This window comes from Crotalus tigris, unplaced genomic scaffold, assembly GCF_016545835.1.
Source record: "Crotalus tigris isolate CLP2741 ecotype Arizona unplaced genomic scaffold, ASM1654583v1 scf7180000018693.663989, whole genome shotgun sequence".
NCBI classification, from domain to species: domain Eukaryota; kingdom Metazoa; phylum Chordata; class Lepidosauria; order Squamata; family Viperidae; genus Crotalus; species Crotalus tigris.
In genome coordinates, this window is record NW_024097152.1 from 573,105 (window position 1) to 589,805 (window position 16,701).

Here is a 16,701-nt window from a genome sequence, read left to right on the forward strand (position 1 = left end):
GTAAGCACATTTTGGCTGAGTACTTTTAGTACTATAATACTGTACTTCTAGTTTCTAGACCACAGACCAAAGGCTGTTGCTGCCTTTTGCTCCTGCTGTTCATTTTAGGGATGTACCTGTGGTAAGCATGATATTAATATTTATTCTCACCAGTTTTAAAAAAAAATTAAAATTCCATCTCCTACACTTAAACCATAAGGGTGGTGTCTTCACTTCATCAACAGATTTACTTTTGTTAAGAAATAGAGATAATCTATCGCCAAAATACAGAAATTCTGATCTGAAAACAAGCGCGACCAGAGTTAAGATGCATGCACGCATAATACTGCATTAAAGTTAGAGATGGAAAAGGGATGGGTGGAAAAGGGTAGAGGTGACAGATATTGGCATGCTCTTGATCTCCCAATTATGGTCAGAAAATTAAACATAGAGTGATCTACACAGAGATTTGTTCATTGCTCATCCCGAACCTGACATTCTCCAGATCGAGAAACACACAGGGAATCAACAAGTTGCCTTTGGTGAGGCTCTCTGACTGGATTCTGCAGAACATAGAAATGTCCATCTATCTCACTCTATTTGCTTTTGCAATCAGCATCTGCATCTGAGAGGCAGTTTGGTGTAATGGTCAAGGCACCAGACTAGAAACCAGGAGTCTGTGAGTTCTAATCCTGCCTTAGGCACAAAGTCAGCTAAGTGACCTTGGACCAATCAGTATCTCTCAGCCCGAGGAAGGAGGCAATAGCAAATCATGGCAGAAATGTGGTCAAAAACCTGCAGGGACTTGTCCAGGCCAGAGTCTAGACTGACTTGAAGGCGCACGCACACACACATACACACACAGACCACCTTCCCTAGCATCCCCATCCAATCCTCAGCTTTTCAGATCCTCTGAATGTATTACCTTATCATGTGCCACTTCTGTTTTGGCGGGCTGTAATACTACGATCTGGTTCTCTTTTTCACTGATGGTAGGAAATTTAGGAAGAAGCCACACTTTGATTGTGCGATCTTGGCTGGCTGTGACCAGAAAGTTCTCTTTTGTTCTGGAAAAAAGACAAACCAGGAAGAAAAAGAGTGATATAGATGGTAGTCATCATTATTTCTGTTGTTTTCATATTGCTTTTCATATTCCTTAAAACTCTCTGGGAAGTTTATGTTAAAAAGGAGGCAGGGTAAATACATTAAAGCACCCAACAATCATATGATTAGGACTGAATATTGCTACAATGATTAAGTGCCAAATTGAATGGTGGGCATAAGGCTCTCCTGAAGCCCTCTAAAGAAAACGTTTAGGGGCAGCACTGCCCATGCTATAAGGCGAAACCCAGGTTTAGAGCACTGCTTGTCAACTATGACAAGGTCCAGCTTCCCATGATGACCAACTATCAGAATTCTCAGCAATAAGTTCACCTTCTAAAATTTACCATTCTGAAGGTTGTCAAAATTCCTCCAAGGTCCCAGACGTTATTATCTTATTCAACCGAAGCTGGTTGTCATTCTCCCTCAGCAAAAGGGTGCAGGTAGATTTCATAAGAAGACTAACATTTACCTCTTTTTAAAAAGGGGAATCTTGCCCTCTTTCAGGAAGCTATTAATTTCAATAAATCCCTTTAATAACGAAAAGAGCCACGATGGGCAAAGATCCAAAGAACTGGTGCGAAGTTTGTTTATCACAAACTACCCATTTGCCTCACGTACATATCAAATCATAAAAACATGAACATTGAATATAAAAATTTAAAACAGAGCAAAGATAGTTAAACTTTAACATTAAAAATTAAAAAATAGGGGTGGGATTTCAGGGCATTAAGCAGCCCCATGGCTGCATACTCCTCTGCCTAAAACAAGTATAAAAATATAAAAAGTCCTTAATTGTTCCAACTTCCTCTAAAACCAGGGAAGGTGATGCCTCTTCACACTCTCTGCACCTACAGAAAGAAAGCCTTGGGATTATGGAGAGATATAATCCCTCTCTGTAATTCTTGAGCCTCTGAAACCAGGATGGGATGGTTCTTCAAATGTAGACACCACCCATCTCATCATCTAGGTGAGCTACCTAACTATCTAATGTTCCTGAACTACAGTTCCAAATAAAAAATGGTTCCATTTAACCATTTAGTTCAGTGGTTCTCAACCTGTGGGTCGGGACTCCATTTGGGATCAAATGACCATTTCACGGGGGTCACCAAACCATGCTGTCCGCCATTTTTTTCCCTTTTCCCTAGCTGTCCTACTCCCTCTTATTGGTGGCCACATCCACTTGGGGGTCACCACAACATGGGGAACTGTATTATGGGGTCACGGCATTAGAAAGGTTAAGAACCATTGATTTAGTTGAAGCTGCTGGGAATAATCTCCAGAGTAGCATTTCTCAATCTTGCCAATTTGAAGATGTGTGGACTCCAACTTCTGCTGCCAGCTTTCTGGACAATTTGCTGGGTGGAGAATTCTGGGAGTTGAAGTCCACACATCTTCCAATTGCCAAGGTTGGCAAACACTGCTCTAGAGGCTCACAGGATCAGCGCCCTATACTGAAGTGAAAAGGCAGAGCAGGTAAGTTATTTATGGCCACAGTGGAATTTAGGGAGCACACCGCAAGCGTTCTCAGAAAATAACAGCTATTTTATTTTATAGTTCAATTTATACTCTGCCTTTGTTTATTCCACTAATGAAAGGAATGTCATATCTGGAAGGTTGCTCATTACTGCCCCCTTCTGCTCCTCCCTTCTAACCCAGCCTTTTAACATACACCTGGCCACTTATCTAGGAGACTGTCTGCTCACTGATATTTACAGAAATGTAGGCCCCACAAAGGAGCCCCTGGAGCAGTGGAGACCTTTATTGACATGTTTGTGTGTTAATTTGTCTTTTAGTCAATGGATGCCGGATGCCATATAGTAGCTGTTTTGTGAATAGGCTTTTGTGGCAGCAATTTTGAGAGTGTGCCCTATTTCACACAGATGTGTTTTTAAAATTCCAAATATGGTCACAAACCGACCCATCTACAGGGTTGTTCCAGCAGGAGAGAGAGAGACTTTCAGTAGAAACAAGTTTTTACAGGTAGTCCTCGAATCATAATCATTTGTGTAGTGACCGTCTAAAGTTATAACAGAAGTGAAAAAAGTGATCTGTGACTGGTTTTCCACACTCGCGACCACTGCAGTATCCCCACAGTCACGGGATCAAAATCCAGGCACTTGGCAACCGGCATGTACTGAGGGCAGCTGCGCTGACTTGAGGTCCTGTGATCACCGCCTGTAACCTTCCGAGCCAGCTTCTGACACGCAACGTCAAGGGGGGAAGCCAGATTTTCTTAAAGACCGCACAATTTACTAAACCAGGGGTAGGCAACCTTGGCTCTTTTATGACTCGTGGACTTCAACTCCCAGAATTCCTGAGCCAGCCATGCTGAGGGGAAAGGGAGAGGTTTCCAAGATGAGCCATGCTGGCTCAGGAATTCTGGGAGTTGAAGTCCACGAGTCATAAAGCGGCCTAGGCCTAGGCCAGGGGTAGGCAACCTTGGCTCTTTTATGAGTCGTGGACTTCAACTCCCAGAATTCCTGAGCCAGCCACGCTGAGGGGAAAGGGAGGTTTCCAAGCTGAGCCATGCTGGCTCAGGAATTCTGGGACTTGAAGTCCATGAGTCATAAAAGAGCCAAGGTTGCCTACCCCTGCACTAAACAGCTGCAGTGATTCACTTAAGAACTGTGGCATAAAAGGTCATAAAATGGAGCAAAACGCACTTAACAACTGCCTTGCTTAGAAACAGAAATTTTGGGCTCAATTGTGGCTGTAAGTCGAGGACTACCTGTACTGTAGGTGAAAAACTTCAGAAGAAAATGCTTATGGCTAAACTCCACCCATCGGGGAGTACAAGAGAGCACGGAGACGGCTGCGAAGAGAAAATGCAAAACTGATTAAACACTAACTCAGACCTGAAGAAGAGGAGGAGACAGAAAAAACTCACAACAACCTGATCCTCTTTTGGTATAAGGGGCAGAGGGAAACTATATCGGACGTTAAAGGTTGTGTTACGACACGACACACTCCGACCGGCAGGTCCAGAAAGGAAGACTTCCCGGCCAATATTCTGCCCCCCTTCCTGGCCTTTCAGGAGGGCTGGAAGACCTGACTGCCCACCCGCTGGGCACTCCTGGAGGCGCGACCAGGGGCACCTGCAGGGCCTCCCCCCACCTTTCCAACTTTATTACGGTCTGGCTTTATATCCCGCCTTGATGGGAGATATCGTTTATATGGTTTTGTGTTTTAAACGCACGCTGCCCAGAGTCACTCGGAGATGGGTGCTTTCCAAATAACAAGCACACACACAGCCACTGTACTACAACAGAGTTCAGATAGTTTTTCTGGCGTTTGTTTCCTGATCTTGACATGAAAGGCTGACATGAATTAACATACCTGCCTGCCTGGAACCCTGACCGAATACGTGCATCCCATGGTGCAACTTATTGTCACTAACAAGACATTCTGTCCCTCCAGATTGTTTAAAAATAGCTTTGGAAGCATTGCTATGTATTGATAATTGAGATTTCCTCCCCCTGACTTGTCAAAGCTTTTATAAACAGACACATTTTAGACTTTAAAAGGAAGCCACACAAAGAATTTCAAAAATGTTTCAGCCTCATGCATTATCTTTGTCCTGGCATCAGCTCGAAATGAAGAAACTTGATCTATTTCTGTCTTGAAAAATCCCTAGATTGTGATATATGCCCACAAGACGGTTTCCGGTGCACAGCACACACCTTTAGGATTAACTGCAGCCTCCTCTTACTTGCAGCAGCATCTGGTGTGGCTGTTTTCTGCCAATAATCTCACAGCTTTCAAGGCTGTTTCGTGGGCTTGAAGCCAGCTCAGAGAAGCTGCTGGATCACTTGCAGTGCGGCAGTGGAAAAGGAGTCACATGGAGGGCTTCCATAATTTGTAGCCGAGGGGGCTTCAAGTGTTTGCTCCCAATGGGGCCAAAGGGGCCCTTCTGGGCTCCCCAAAAGTGGGAGGGGATCATCAGCGCCAACACTTGCCCAGCAATTGGTACTAAAAGGGTTTGGCTAGTCTAAAGAAAAGAAGAAATAGGGGTGACACAATAGCAATATTTCAGTATCTGAGAGCTGCCACAAGGAAGAGGGGGTCAAATTATTTTCCAAAGCACCAGAGGGCAGACAAGAAACAATGGTTGGAAACTGACCAAACAGAGAAGGAACCTGGAATTAAGGAGAAACTTCCTAATATTGAGGATAATTAACCAGTGAAACAGCTTGCTCTCAGAAATCGTGGGTGCTCAGTCACTTGTCTGAGATGGTATAGGTTCTCCTGCTTGAGCGGGGTTAGGGTTAGGGGGGCTGGACTAGAAGACCTCCAAGGTCCCTTCCAGCTTTATTCTATTCTAAGTCATGCAATGTCACTTCTGAAGATAATAAATTCCTTACTGAATTTATTTAATCTTATTATTTAAGCCAGTAGGTATCACTGTTACCTTATGGCAACAATTTCCATAGTTTAACTGAGGTTTTTTTTTTTTTTTACATTAATAACTATTCCTTTTTCTCTTCACAGAGAGTCCTTATGTTAAACTTCTAGTGTAGCATTTCTCAAACATTTTGGTCTCAGGTCTCCTTTATATTCTTAAAAATAATTAAGGACTGCAAATAGGTGTTTGTGTGTTATACTGATTGTATTCTATGATTGTAATAGAAATTAGAAGTGGGGGGAAATTTTAAACAATTTTTGGGTTGTTTTTTTAAAACATTTTTTAAATATAAACAACTATCTGAGAGGATCACCAATCACAACAATCATCCTCCTGCAACAATGCCTTTAAAACCATCAAACATTATCTGAACAATTCCCAGGTCTTTCGGAAGGATTGATAGGTGGATAAAAATGCCAAATCCGGTTTAAACATCTGGCTGACTATGCAAACAACATAATTTATTGAAGTTATGTGCTGCGGCTGCTGCCCAACTCCCAACTCACCTAGACAGTTTACAATTGATAAAATGTTTAAAAAATAGAATACAAAAAAAATCAACACAGCACGAAACAAAGAAACAAGGATGGCAAAGAAGGGGAGCAGAAAGGAAGAACGGAGCATCAACTGTCTTTTCCAAAAGGCCTGGATGAAAGAGCCAAGCCTGCAAGGCCCTGTTCTAGTGGAAGACTCTGTTTAAGACTCAAGGGGAGCAAAGGAGAAGCTACTGCCACTTTACTGGCCTTTCCAGGGTATTGAACACTTGACAGCTTGGGATCGTATGTGTGGCTGAATGGTTGTGTCCCAACCCTCCTTACAGTGCGAAGCAGCTTCCCTGAGTTAATAAAGCATGACCTCCACCCATCCTAAGGAAAGGCAAGGCTACAAGGAATCCCAACCCTCGTGCACAAGGGACTGTTCTCAAAAGCAGATGAGAGAGAGGGAGGCTTCTCTTACTTGGAACAGGCAAGGGTGCCCACTTGATGGGTGTGGCCCAGCCCTTCAGCCACACAAGAGACCTGGCCGTCTTCTGTCATTTGCCAAATCCGGAAGGTCTTATCCTGAAAGCAGAAGAGGTCTTTTGTTTTGTTCTGAATGTCAAAGAAGGCTTGAAAAGATCACGCTGAGATCCTAACAGGTTATGGAAAAAGTTGATTACAGCTTAGTAGCATGCAAACAAATCTCCACAGCCCACACCTCAGTAGTGTTTGCAAGGGAGGGGTGAATGGCAACATGGGTCTCATAGCAGCACAATGCAAAAAACAACTTATATACCTTCAGCAGCCATTACAATGGAAGCACTAAACTGAGTCCTTTGTGGGATGTTGGCATTGTTACTCTGACGTTATCACAGTTTATTATGATAAATGCCACCACATCTCCTCCTCCTCCTCCTCCTCCTCCTCCTCCTCCTCCTCCTCCTCCTCCTCCTCCTCCTCCTCCTCCTCCTCCTCCTCCTCCTCCTCCTCCTCCTCCTCAGTGACCTCAAGCTTTAGGCCCCAATTCCCCAGCTCTTTCTAGCTGGCTTCTCTATCTGATACGCTGCATTGGCTCTGCATCCTGCAAAGAAGCTTAGTGCTGCCAACCTTTCCCTCTCCCTTTTCCCACTACACGCTCAAAATCAGAGGTGCTACTCTGTTCCCTTAATTCCCAGCCCGTTTTCCTTTGAGGCACCTGTAGAAATTGTTCCCCTGTGCAGCAGGGCCTTGCTGAAATGAGGCGGAAGTCTGAAAATACATCCCTTTCTCCAGCCTGCCTCTACCAGAGTTGGGATTTTACACGTGGCTCAGGGGTTACCTTCTCTTTACACAGCCTTTTAATTTGTTTCACCATATCGACATTTTTTTTTGCTCTCTGATCTCTGTTTATATTACTGTTCAACACCAAGAGAATCTTTTGTTACTAATAATCACCCATAAATCAGTAAGTCCTAAGAGAACTAACAAACGCACAGGGAGCCCTTGAAAAAAATGAAGGAGTTTCTTTCCTGCAGGGCCAGTTTGGGCAGTAGAGGGCAGGGCTCTCCCCGGGCACCAGAATGTTCAAATACTTGGGCAGAGGGTGGCAAAATTTTGCAGTGCAACTATTCAAATGCTTTCCAAATGACTTTGTTGCCATACTTCTCTGTATGCATGTTGTCCTTAATCTAAATTGACAATAAACAGGAAATAATTTCAAAATCAAATTTGGGTCGGTCACCAGAGATTTACTCTTCTGAGCTTTTGGAGTCACACTGCAGCCCATCCTCAGGGAATTTCTCTACTGGAATACTTGCTTTGGGCTGTTCTACAACCTGGCTAAATGGCTGGCACAAAGCTTAAGCTTCCTGACCACACCCTCGATTATTAAACAAACCTATGGTATCCAAGAGGCATTTTTTTGCCAGAAACTAGACATAAAATGATGATTTCCAGCAAGAAAATCACTGAAAATCACAGTGATGCCGTAAACAGCCATGAATGCAGATTGATTGCCAAGTGCCCAAACTGTGATCATAAGACTGCATGGGGGGGGGGGGGATTTGAACCTTAAAACCAGGTCGTAAGTAGCTATGTGGAGGTCTGCTACAACTTTGAACGGTTGCTAAAAATCGGTCATAAGTCGAGGACTATCTGCACTCTAAATTTAAGCTTTTCTGACCTGGCACCTTCAATGGTATTTTATTATAACTGCCATCATCCATTGCCAGCTATCAAGGCCCATTTCTTGTCCTGGAGGATGCCAGGAAGGGGAAAACTGACTTAAACGGAAACTACAGATCAACAAGGGCCAGCCTCCCCCCTCCCCCAAAAATGCTGTCCTCAGGAACCCTCCCGTTGCTGTGTCTGCTCTCCTTCCAAAAGGGGAATGACACACAGGATGGGTTTTCCAACAGGTTTTGAATCGGGAACTCTGCAACTCTCTGAAATTTGTTCATGGTTTCCCAAGAGGTCACAAAGAACAGCTTGACAATTTCCAGCTTAACAAGATACATTAAATGTCTTCCAGTTGCTAAATTTGCTTACATCCCAACTGCTACCATGCATGAAGTTCCTCGTTCAAACTCTAACATTCCTGTTACTTCTGAAATGAATTAAAAATTAAAATGCTCAATACCTTTGAACAGCTAGCAAATAACCTCCCCTTTCGGAAGACGTCCAAGGCAAGAACAATATCTGCATGAAAGTTGCAGAGGATGATAAAATCACATGAATAAACACAGGAAAAGACATAGGTTTTGAGCAATCATTTCATATCAATATCTGGTACCCAGCAAACATTCAAAGAATTGTTGTAATTGGACTATCAACTTCCTGAGTTCTAGTTATTTGTCAAGTTTGCAAGAAGTCATGGAATGCTTGCAAATATTTCTCCACTAGTTTGGAGATATTTGGCAGCAAATACAGTAGTTTCTGAAATGGAAACAAATCTGAAAAGGAGAGGGTTTTTTTATTTAGTGTATGGCATCTACAGGGGCCACTGATATACAACACTAATAAGACACGTACTATATACAAACAGAAATATAAGCTTAAATAAAGCATTGATGTATGTATGTATGTATGTATGTATGTATATATATGGTTCTATGGTTTCACGTATCAGGACATAGTAAAAATCATCTAGTCCTCAGCAGTTGTTTGAAATAGGTAAATACAACCTCAGATGAACAACAACACATGGCATATTGTACCATGCCGTCTTTTATTTTACAAAAAGGCCAAAATGGAGAAGCTGTGTGTGAAAAACGTAAGTACACCCTTGCTGCTTCCACAGGTATGACGAGCTAAGTAGCAGCCAGGTGCTGCTAATCAAGTGCCCTTGACCAAGTCATCCTCAGCAAGTGTGGCTACCTCTATAAGAGCCAAAGTTTTAGGGGTTTGCTGGTCTCCAGCATTGAGGTGTGTGTTAGCACAATGCCAGCGAGGAAAGACATCAGATCAGCATGATCAGCAATTGTTGCTACCCATCAATCTGGTTATAAGGCCATTTCCAAGCAATTTAAAGTTCATCTTTCTACAGTGAGGAAGGTTATTCACAAGTGGAAAACATTCAAGACAGTGCAGTCTTCCAGGAGTGGATGTCCCAGCAAACCTGTGCAATGCCCAGAGGAATTGCAAAAAACCCAAGAGTTACATCTTGGCCTTTACAGGCCTCTGTTAGCATGTTAAACATTAAAGTTCATGACCATACGATTACAAAAAGGCTGAACAAATAAGGTTGGTTTGGAAGGGTTGCTGGGAAAAAAGCTGCTTCTCTCTAAAAAGAACATGACAGCAGGGCTTCAGTTTGCAGAGCTGCATCTGAACAAATCACAGGACCTCTGGAACCCCATCTTTTAGACAGATGAGATGTCTGACCATAATGCACAGTATCATGTTTGTAAAAAACCAAACACAGCCTAGCAGCACAAACATCTCATACCAACTGCCAAGCACGGTGGCTGAAGAGTCATGATTTGGGCTTGTTTTGCAGCCCCAGGACCTGGGGCACCTTGAACCTCTCTGTGTACTGAAGTAGTCTAGAGTCAAATGTGAGGCCATCTATTTGACAGCTAAAGCCTGGGAGACACTGGGTCATGCAGCAGGACAATGATTCCAAGCCCACGGGCAAATCTACAACAGAATGGCTGAAAAAGAATCAAGGACTTGCAATGGCCCAGTGAAAGTCCAGACATCAACCCGATTGAAATGCTGTGGTGGAACCTCAAGAGAGCTGTGCAGAAACCAATGCCCACAAACCTCAATGGACTGAAGCAGTGTTGTAAAGAAGAGGGGGCCAAAATTCCTCCACAATGATGTGAGAGACTGATAAAGTCATACAGAAAATGAGTAATTCAAGTTATTGCTGCTAAAGGTGGTTCTTCTTCTTCTTGTGCCATATCTGTTATTGGACGTTGGCGATCATGTTGGTAATCCTGTTTTTATCAGCAGCCGCACAAAAAAGTGCTGCTGAGTTTTGTCCAAACCACTCCTACATTTTGAAGCCACAATGTTCTTCTTCTGCCTGGACCTCATTTGTCTTCAATCTTTCCCTGGAGGATTAAATGGAATATGCCGTATTTTTCTGGGTGTCGCATCACATGTCCAAAATATTCTAATTTTCATTTTTTAATTGTTTTGATTTCCCTTGGCTTTCCCAGGCGGCTTATCACCGCATTTCTGTTCTTGTCAACCCAGCTTATATATATCAGCCGCCTGTAAATCCACATTTCAAATGCTTCTAGTCTCTTTAGGTGGCCTTCTGTCAGACTTAATCTCTACTCAATAGAGCAGGATAGAAAAAAATATAGCATCTGACAAGCCTGATTTTCAGTCTTAGGCTTATGCCGTGACTGCAGAAGACCTTTTTCATTTTGAAGAATGCTGTTTGGGCTTTTTCTATCCTTGTCTTTACTTCAACGGTCATGTCCCAGCTTTGGAAATGAGGTGCGTGATCCTTTCAACTTTTTCTAGTGGTATTCCTTCTGAATTTATTGGTGGTAAATTAACGGGTTGTTTGCTGATGACCATGATCTTGGTTTTTGAGGTGTTAAGCTTCAAGCTGTATTTTTCAGATATTTCTGTGACTGTTGATGAGGAACTGAAGGTCTTCATGCTTACTGGCAAGCAGAACTGTATCGTCAGCATATCTTAAGTTGTTGATCCAAACACCGTTTACTTTGATGCCAGCATCGATGTTCTCCAGTGCCTTGTTGAAGATCGACTCAGAGTAGATATTGAACAACAGTGGAGACAGAATACATCCCTGTCTGACCCCTCTTCTTATTTCTGCATCAGCTGAGTATTTTTGGCCTAGTCTGTCAGAATCCAATTATATTTCATCTCTAGTTATCGACTATGGAAAACCCCATTTCTGCCCTCTCTGGATTCTGTCATACGATGAAGGGGAAGGGGGGGTGAACAAAGGGCTTTATGGCCCTCACTTCCTTTGGTACACTTCAAAGTGACAGGATGTGGATACCACCAAAAGGACTAAACATAAGAATGAGGCCATTAGCTTTCATCTAATCCTCTCTGAAGTCTCCCTTCCATGGGCAGTGAGGGAAAAGGTAGTGGAAATGTAATGCCTAGGATTGTCGCTGGAAAGAGGGTGGGTTGGGGCTGCTGGGGATCCCTTAAAACCTTGAACCATAGGGATTAGGCCCCAGGTCCTGTCTAGAAACGCCTGCAACCATTTTCTCTTAATAAAGGATGCCTGTTGGAAGAAATATTCCAAGAGTTCTGTCTTCTTAAGATGCAAAGTGGGGTGGGTCCTTACCTAGTCTCACATTTGCTACCTGATGTGAATACAGATTCTTTATTATTTGGATGTCTTTGTCATCTAGTCCCCCTTGTTTCAGGATTTCTAATAGTTTGCTGTGTCTTATTTTATCAAAAGCTTTTTCAAAATCAATGAAGCACATGTAAACACTGTGGTTTTACAAGCTATTAAAGGTGGTTCTACAAGCTATTAAATATAAGGTATACTTAGTTCTTTACACACGGCTTCTCCATTTTGGCCTTTTTTGTAAAATAAATGATGACTGTTCATCTGAGATTGTATTTACCTACTTTTAAGAACTGCTAAGTACAGATGAATTCTGGTGTTGGAGATGACTCCTGAGAATACCACAGATAGCCAAGAAAACAAATAAATGGATCTTAGAACAAATCAGAGTTCTTACTTGAGAATCTCTCCATATTGTATTTGGACACATTATGTGTCGCTCCCAATGTGGGAGTTGCATTGGCTGCCAAGGTGCTGGTTGTCACCTTTAAAGTCCTACATGGCTTGAGACCAGGTTATCTAAAGCAGGGCTTTTCAACCAGTGGTACGGGTACCACCTGTGGTACATTGGCACCTGGCAGGTGGTACGCGACCATCCTAGAAAAGTGGTAGTGGGGGAGGGGAATGAGCTGAACCGGTGGCAGCACCACACAAGCCTGAGCAAGAGACGGCTGGAGCTGCAGGGCTGTCAGGGCTCAGCGGAAGCACCAGGATCAGTGCCGCTTTCCAGCTGATCGGCGCTTCTTTGGGACTGTCAGGGCTCAGTGGAAGCGCCAGGATCAGCGCCAGGCTCCAGCTGTTGCTCAGCACTGATCCTGGTGCTTCTGCTGAGCCCCGAAGAAGCACCAATCAGCTGGAAAGCAGCACTGATCCTGGCGCTTCTGCTGACCCAGAAGAAGCGCCCATCACTTGGAATGTTGCAGCATCTCCAGGTTCTTGTGATTTACATTCAGATGCTTGGCAACTGATTCATATTTATGATGGTCACAGTGTCCCAGGATCATGTGAAGTGACCAAAACCTGCTGCAACCACCCAGCAAAGGGAGGGGAATAAAAACCAAACACCCCCCCCCCACCCTGCCCTCAACCCTCAACAGAAATGCTCACAAGAGTACAGAGAAGAGCAACAAAGATGATTAGGGGACTGGAGGCTAAAACATATAAGGAACGGTTGCTAGAATTGGGTATGTCTAGTTTAACAAAGAGAAGGACAAGGGGGGACATGATAGCAGTGTTCCAATATCTCAGGGGCTGCCATAAAGAAGAGGGAATTAAGCTATTCTCCAAAGCACCTGAAGGCAGGACAAGAAGCAACGGGTGGAAACTCATCAAGGAGAGAAGCAACCTAGAACTAAGGAGAAACTTCCTGACAGTTAGAACAATTAATCAGTGGAACAGCCTGCCTCCAGAAGCGGTGAATGCTCCAACACTGGAAGTTTTTAAGAAGAGACTGGACAGTCATTTGTCTGAAATGGTGTAGGGTTTCCTGCCCGAGCAGGGGGTTGGACTAGATGACCTCCAAGGTCCCTTCCAACTTTACTATTATTATTATTATTATTATTATTATTATTATTATTATTAAAACCTCGAACAGGAGGAAGAGTGCCGCCGGGTGGGCAGGCATCTTGCTCGGCTGTGGCTTGGGGAGTACTTTTTTCAGTGCCATTGTAACTTCAAACAGTCACTAAGTGAACTGTTGTAAGTCGAGGACTATCTGTACTTCATCACTTTTTTCTTTTTGTCATCAACTTTTTGACACCTTGCTAGGCGACTGGTGGTACTCGGATATTGCCATATCCTAAAGTGGTACAATGGGTGAAAAGGAGGCGGGGAATGTTGCAAGTCCCATCTCCTAAGGAGGTACATCTTGTGGGACCCAGGAGAGTTAAGCTGATTTCTTTCTTCATCAGCCAAAAAGTTGAGTTGCACACTAATCACACTGTAAAGATCAAAGATGGAAACTGCCGGTGTTTCCCATCACTCACCTGAATGACCTGGCAGAATCTGGCAGTTTGAAGATGACAACTCAAATATTTTCAGTTGGGGGCTATTGGTTGCCACAACTATGTGCGAGTCCTTTGGACCCAGAAACCGGACGTCCAGAACTTCCCCATTATAACCTGAAAACTAAGGGAGAAATGTAAGAACCAGAATGTCACCTTATTGGTGACATGAGCAGCATATAAATTTAACAAATAAGTAAATAAGTAAGAAATAAGAACCAAAGAATCTGTCAACTGCGAGAAGGCTGAATGTAAGAAGAAAGAAAAGAAACCTGAGCGCACACGTGGATAAGTAAGCCCTGGGCTGGGCTGGGCAGGCCAGCCATGGGACTGCTGAAATCAGTGGGAATCCTGTTGATCAGCTTGGTGCCACACTCAATGTCTACCATCTGCAGCACTGGTGGCCTGCCAGAGTAAAGCAAGGATCGCATGGAAGAAATTCTGTGAACTCCGCAAAACTTGTAAGACATGGGCATAATATAATTTTTTAATTTGGTTTGAAATCTTGACATCTCATCATCGCTCAAAATCAAATACAATTTCTTGCAAGAACTGATGATTGCTGGAAATGTTTACCTTTTTAATTTTTTTAAAAAAAAACTGTTTCTATTTAACTTAGGGTTCCTTTGAGTGCAATCTGGGAGATGTCTATGGGGATGCTCAGTCATTCAAATCATAGTTGTCCCAAAGGTGCTTTTTCACAAGGCAACTGGACTTTTTTTTTTCTCTTTGAAGATATTTTGCTTTTCATCCAAGAAGCTTCTTCAGTTCTGACTGGATGGTGGGGAATGGAAGGATTTATAGTCTTTGCAGACAGCTGGTCATTTGCATTCTTTTAGAGCAGGGTTGTCAAACTGCCAGCCTGCGGGCCGGTTGCATCATGCAGAGGCCGTGCCCACCCCAGCTCCGGCAATGCGAAAAAAGTTGCGATACATCACGACACGTCATGTGTCATGGTGAGTTTAACACCCGTGTTGATGCCACCTGGAGACTTATCTGTGTCATCGGGGTCACCCGAGTAGTGCAAATGGGTGTGGAGACTTCTTGGAACTGTGGAAGGGACTGTGTTGTAGACTGAAGACAGATGATGTCATATCCTTCCCCCTCTGTTGAGAGAGGTCTGTTCAATTTTGACACAGATGGCCTCTTTCAAACCAGTGGTCCTCTCTGTCCAAAATGTGGACTTTGCTATCTTCGAAAGAGTGGCCTTTGTCTTTTAAATGCAGATGAATTGCTGAATCTTGTCCTGACGGGCTTCTTCTCCTATGCTGCGCCATACATTTATGAAACGGTTGTTTTGTTTCCCCAATGTGCAGATCTGCACATGGCTCACTGCATTGTACTGCATATACCATGTTGCTCAGTTTGTGTCTGGGTGTTTTCCAGCAAAGATGGAAAAGAAAAAGAACTAAACACATCAAGGAAGCCCCCATAACTTGTGGCTATCCCAAGTGGGCCTTCATCAAATTCCAAAAAAGACCCAGCAGGAACTCCTCCAGAAAACAATAACCGAAGCAATGTAGTCATTCCATATGTTGCAAGAATATCGGAAAAGCTCAGGAGGATCTTCAGCCAACAAAACATATATGTACACTTTAAACCCAAGAATATACTAAGGCAGAAGATTGTCCACCCCAAGGATAAAACACCCACACACAAACTGAGCAACGTGGTATAGGCAGTACAACGCAGTGAGCCATGTTCAAATCTGTACATTGGGGAAACAAAACAAGTAGTCATGAAAAAGCATCTTTGGGACAATCTGGGAGATGAGGGTCTTGAACATCATAGTATCTGTTATGTTCACAAAACCTTTTGGTAATAACGTAGTGGCCCACATAAATACTTCTAGGGCCAGTATGTAGCTGCATGCCTTTCCGTTCCACCATGTTGTCTATGGCTTTGTTTCCTTGGAAAGTAATAAAATTGGATACCTGTTTCTTGAGCTCAAGCGTCTGTGCATCGTACAAGCAGATATTGCGGTCAACGTTCACAGACACTAATTCACTTTTGGTTGGCACTAGACTGCAATGCATGAGGCTGTGCTGTCCAATCACATCCACTTTGGACTCTGCTGGTAGGTGAGGCAGGGACTGGCTATGCACGCAGGTAGCTGTGGATGCATCCCACACCCGGAGGATCCCTAAAGGGCAGCACACAAACCACATGTCATTGAATAACTCCTAGAGCTGGAAAAATTAGAAACCCAGACCCCCGGAAATGGTTGCATTTAAACAAACCCCAAGTGACTGTTAAGGAGACTGCAGGGGGTTGGATTTGGAGACACTAAGGGTCTTATAATTCTGAGTTTTAAGACTCCCATTTTGTCCTTTAAAAATCACCTCTTTTTCTAGGGTTTCAGAATTTGTGAGGGGTGCAGTGGCTGCTTTGAACCTCTTAAAGCCTCTCCCAAAGCACTTCACATTTTGTACCCCCTCCAAATAACAAAATGCCAGGAAGTACATGACCCTCTATCCTGAAAATGGGATATTGGGGATCTGCTTCAGACCAATGGCTGCCCATCCCCACTAAGCCATACTTGGATGGGACACTTAACACCATCCCAATGCAAAAGCCAGCAGAGACAGAAGGCAATGGCTCATTCCCCACTACTTGCACGAGGACTCCATCATAAAAGCTTGACTCACCTTTGCTACCGGCAGTGAGAAAGTGAGTGCTTGATTTAGTCACACCCAAGTTTGATAAATCCAGTTCTTGTGGTAATAACACCACAGATTCAATAGTCTAAGATGGAAGAAGAAGTCAGTCTGAGGAACAGTGATCAGCAAAGTTGTAAGAGAATATAAACTGCTAACACAGTGTGCTGAAGTTCACAAATGTTGACTCTTGGTTACTAGTGTCAAAGTTTGCTTGGGAATTCGAAGCCCTACGTAAACTGGGAACAAATAATCCACTTAGATTCAGAATAAAGCCCTTTGGGTGGGACCAGAATAAGGAGAAGAA

General features: G+C 43.5%; 1 protein-coding gene across 1 annotated transcript in view; it reads right to left on the bottom strand.

The window, feature by feature from the left end:
• The window catches only part of TBL3 (transducin beta like 3), a 56,431-nt gene that overhangs the window by 18,476 nt on the left and 21,254 nt on the right, over positions 1–16,701 (bottom strand). The window contains exons 9-14 of the mRNA XM_039355583.1: positions 16,386–16,482; positions 15,672–15,880; positions 13,720–13,861; positions 8,582–8,640; positions 6,443–6,546; positions 905–1,046 (exon numbers count right to left, since the gene is read on the bottom strand). Coding sequence (XP_039211517.1) covers positions 905–1,046; positions 6,443–6,546; positions 8,582–8,640; positions 13,720–13,861; positions 15,672–15,880; positions 16,386–16,482 — 753 coding nt within the window. The remainder of the gene's footprint in view (positions 1–904; positions 1,047–6,442; positions 6,547–8,581; positions 8,641–13,719; positions 13,862–15,671; positions 15,881–16,385; positions 16,483–16,701) is intronic.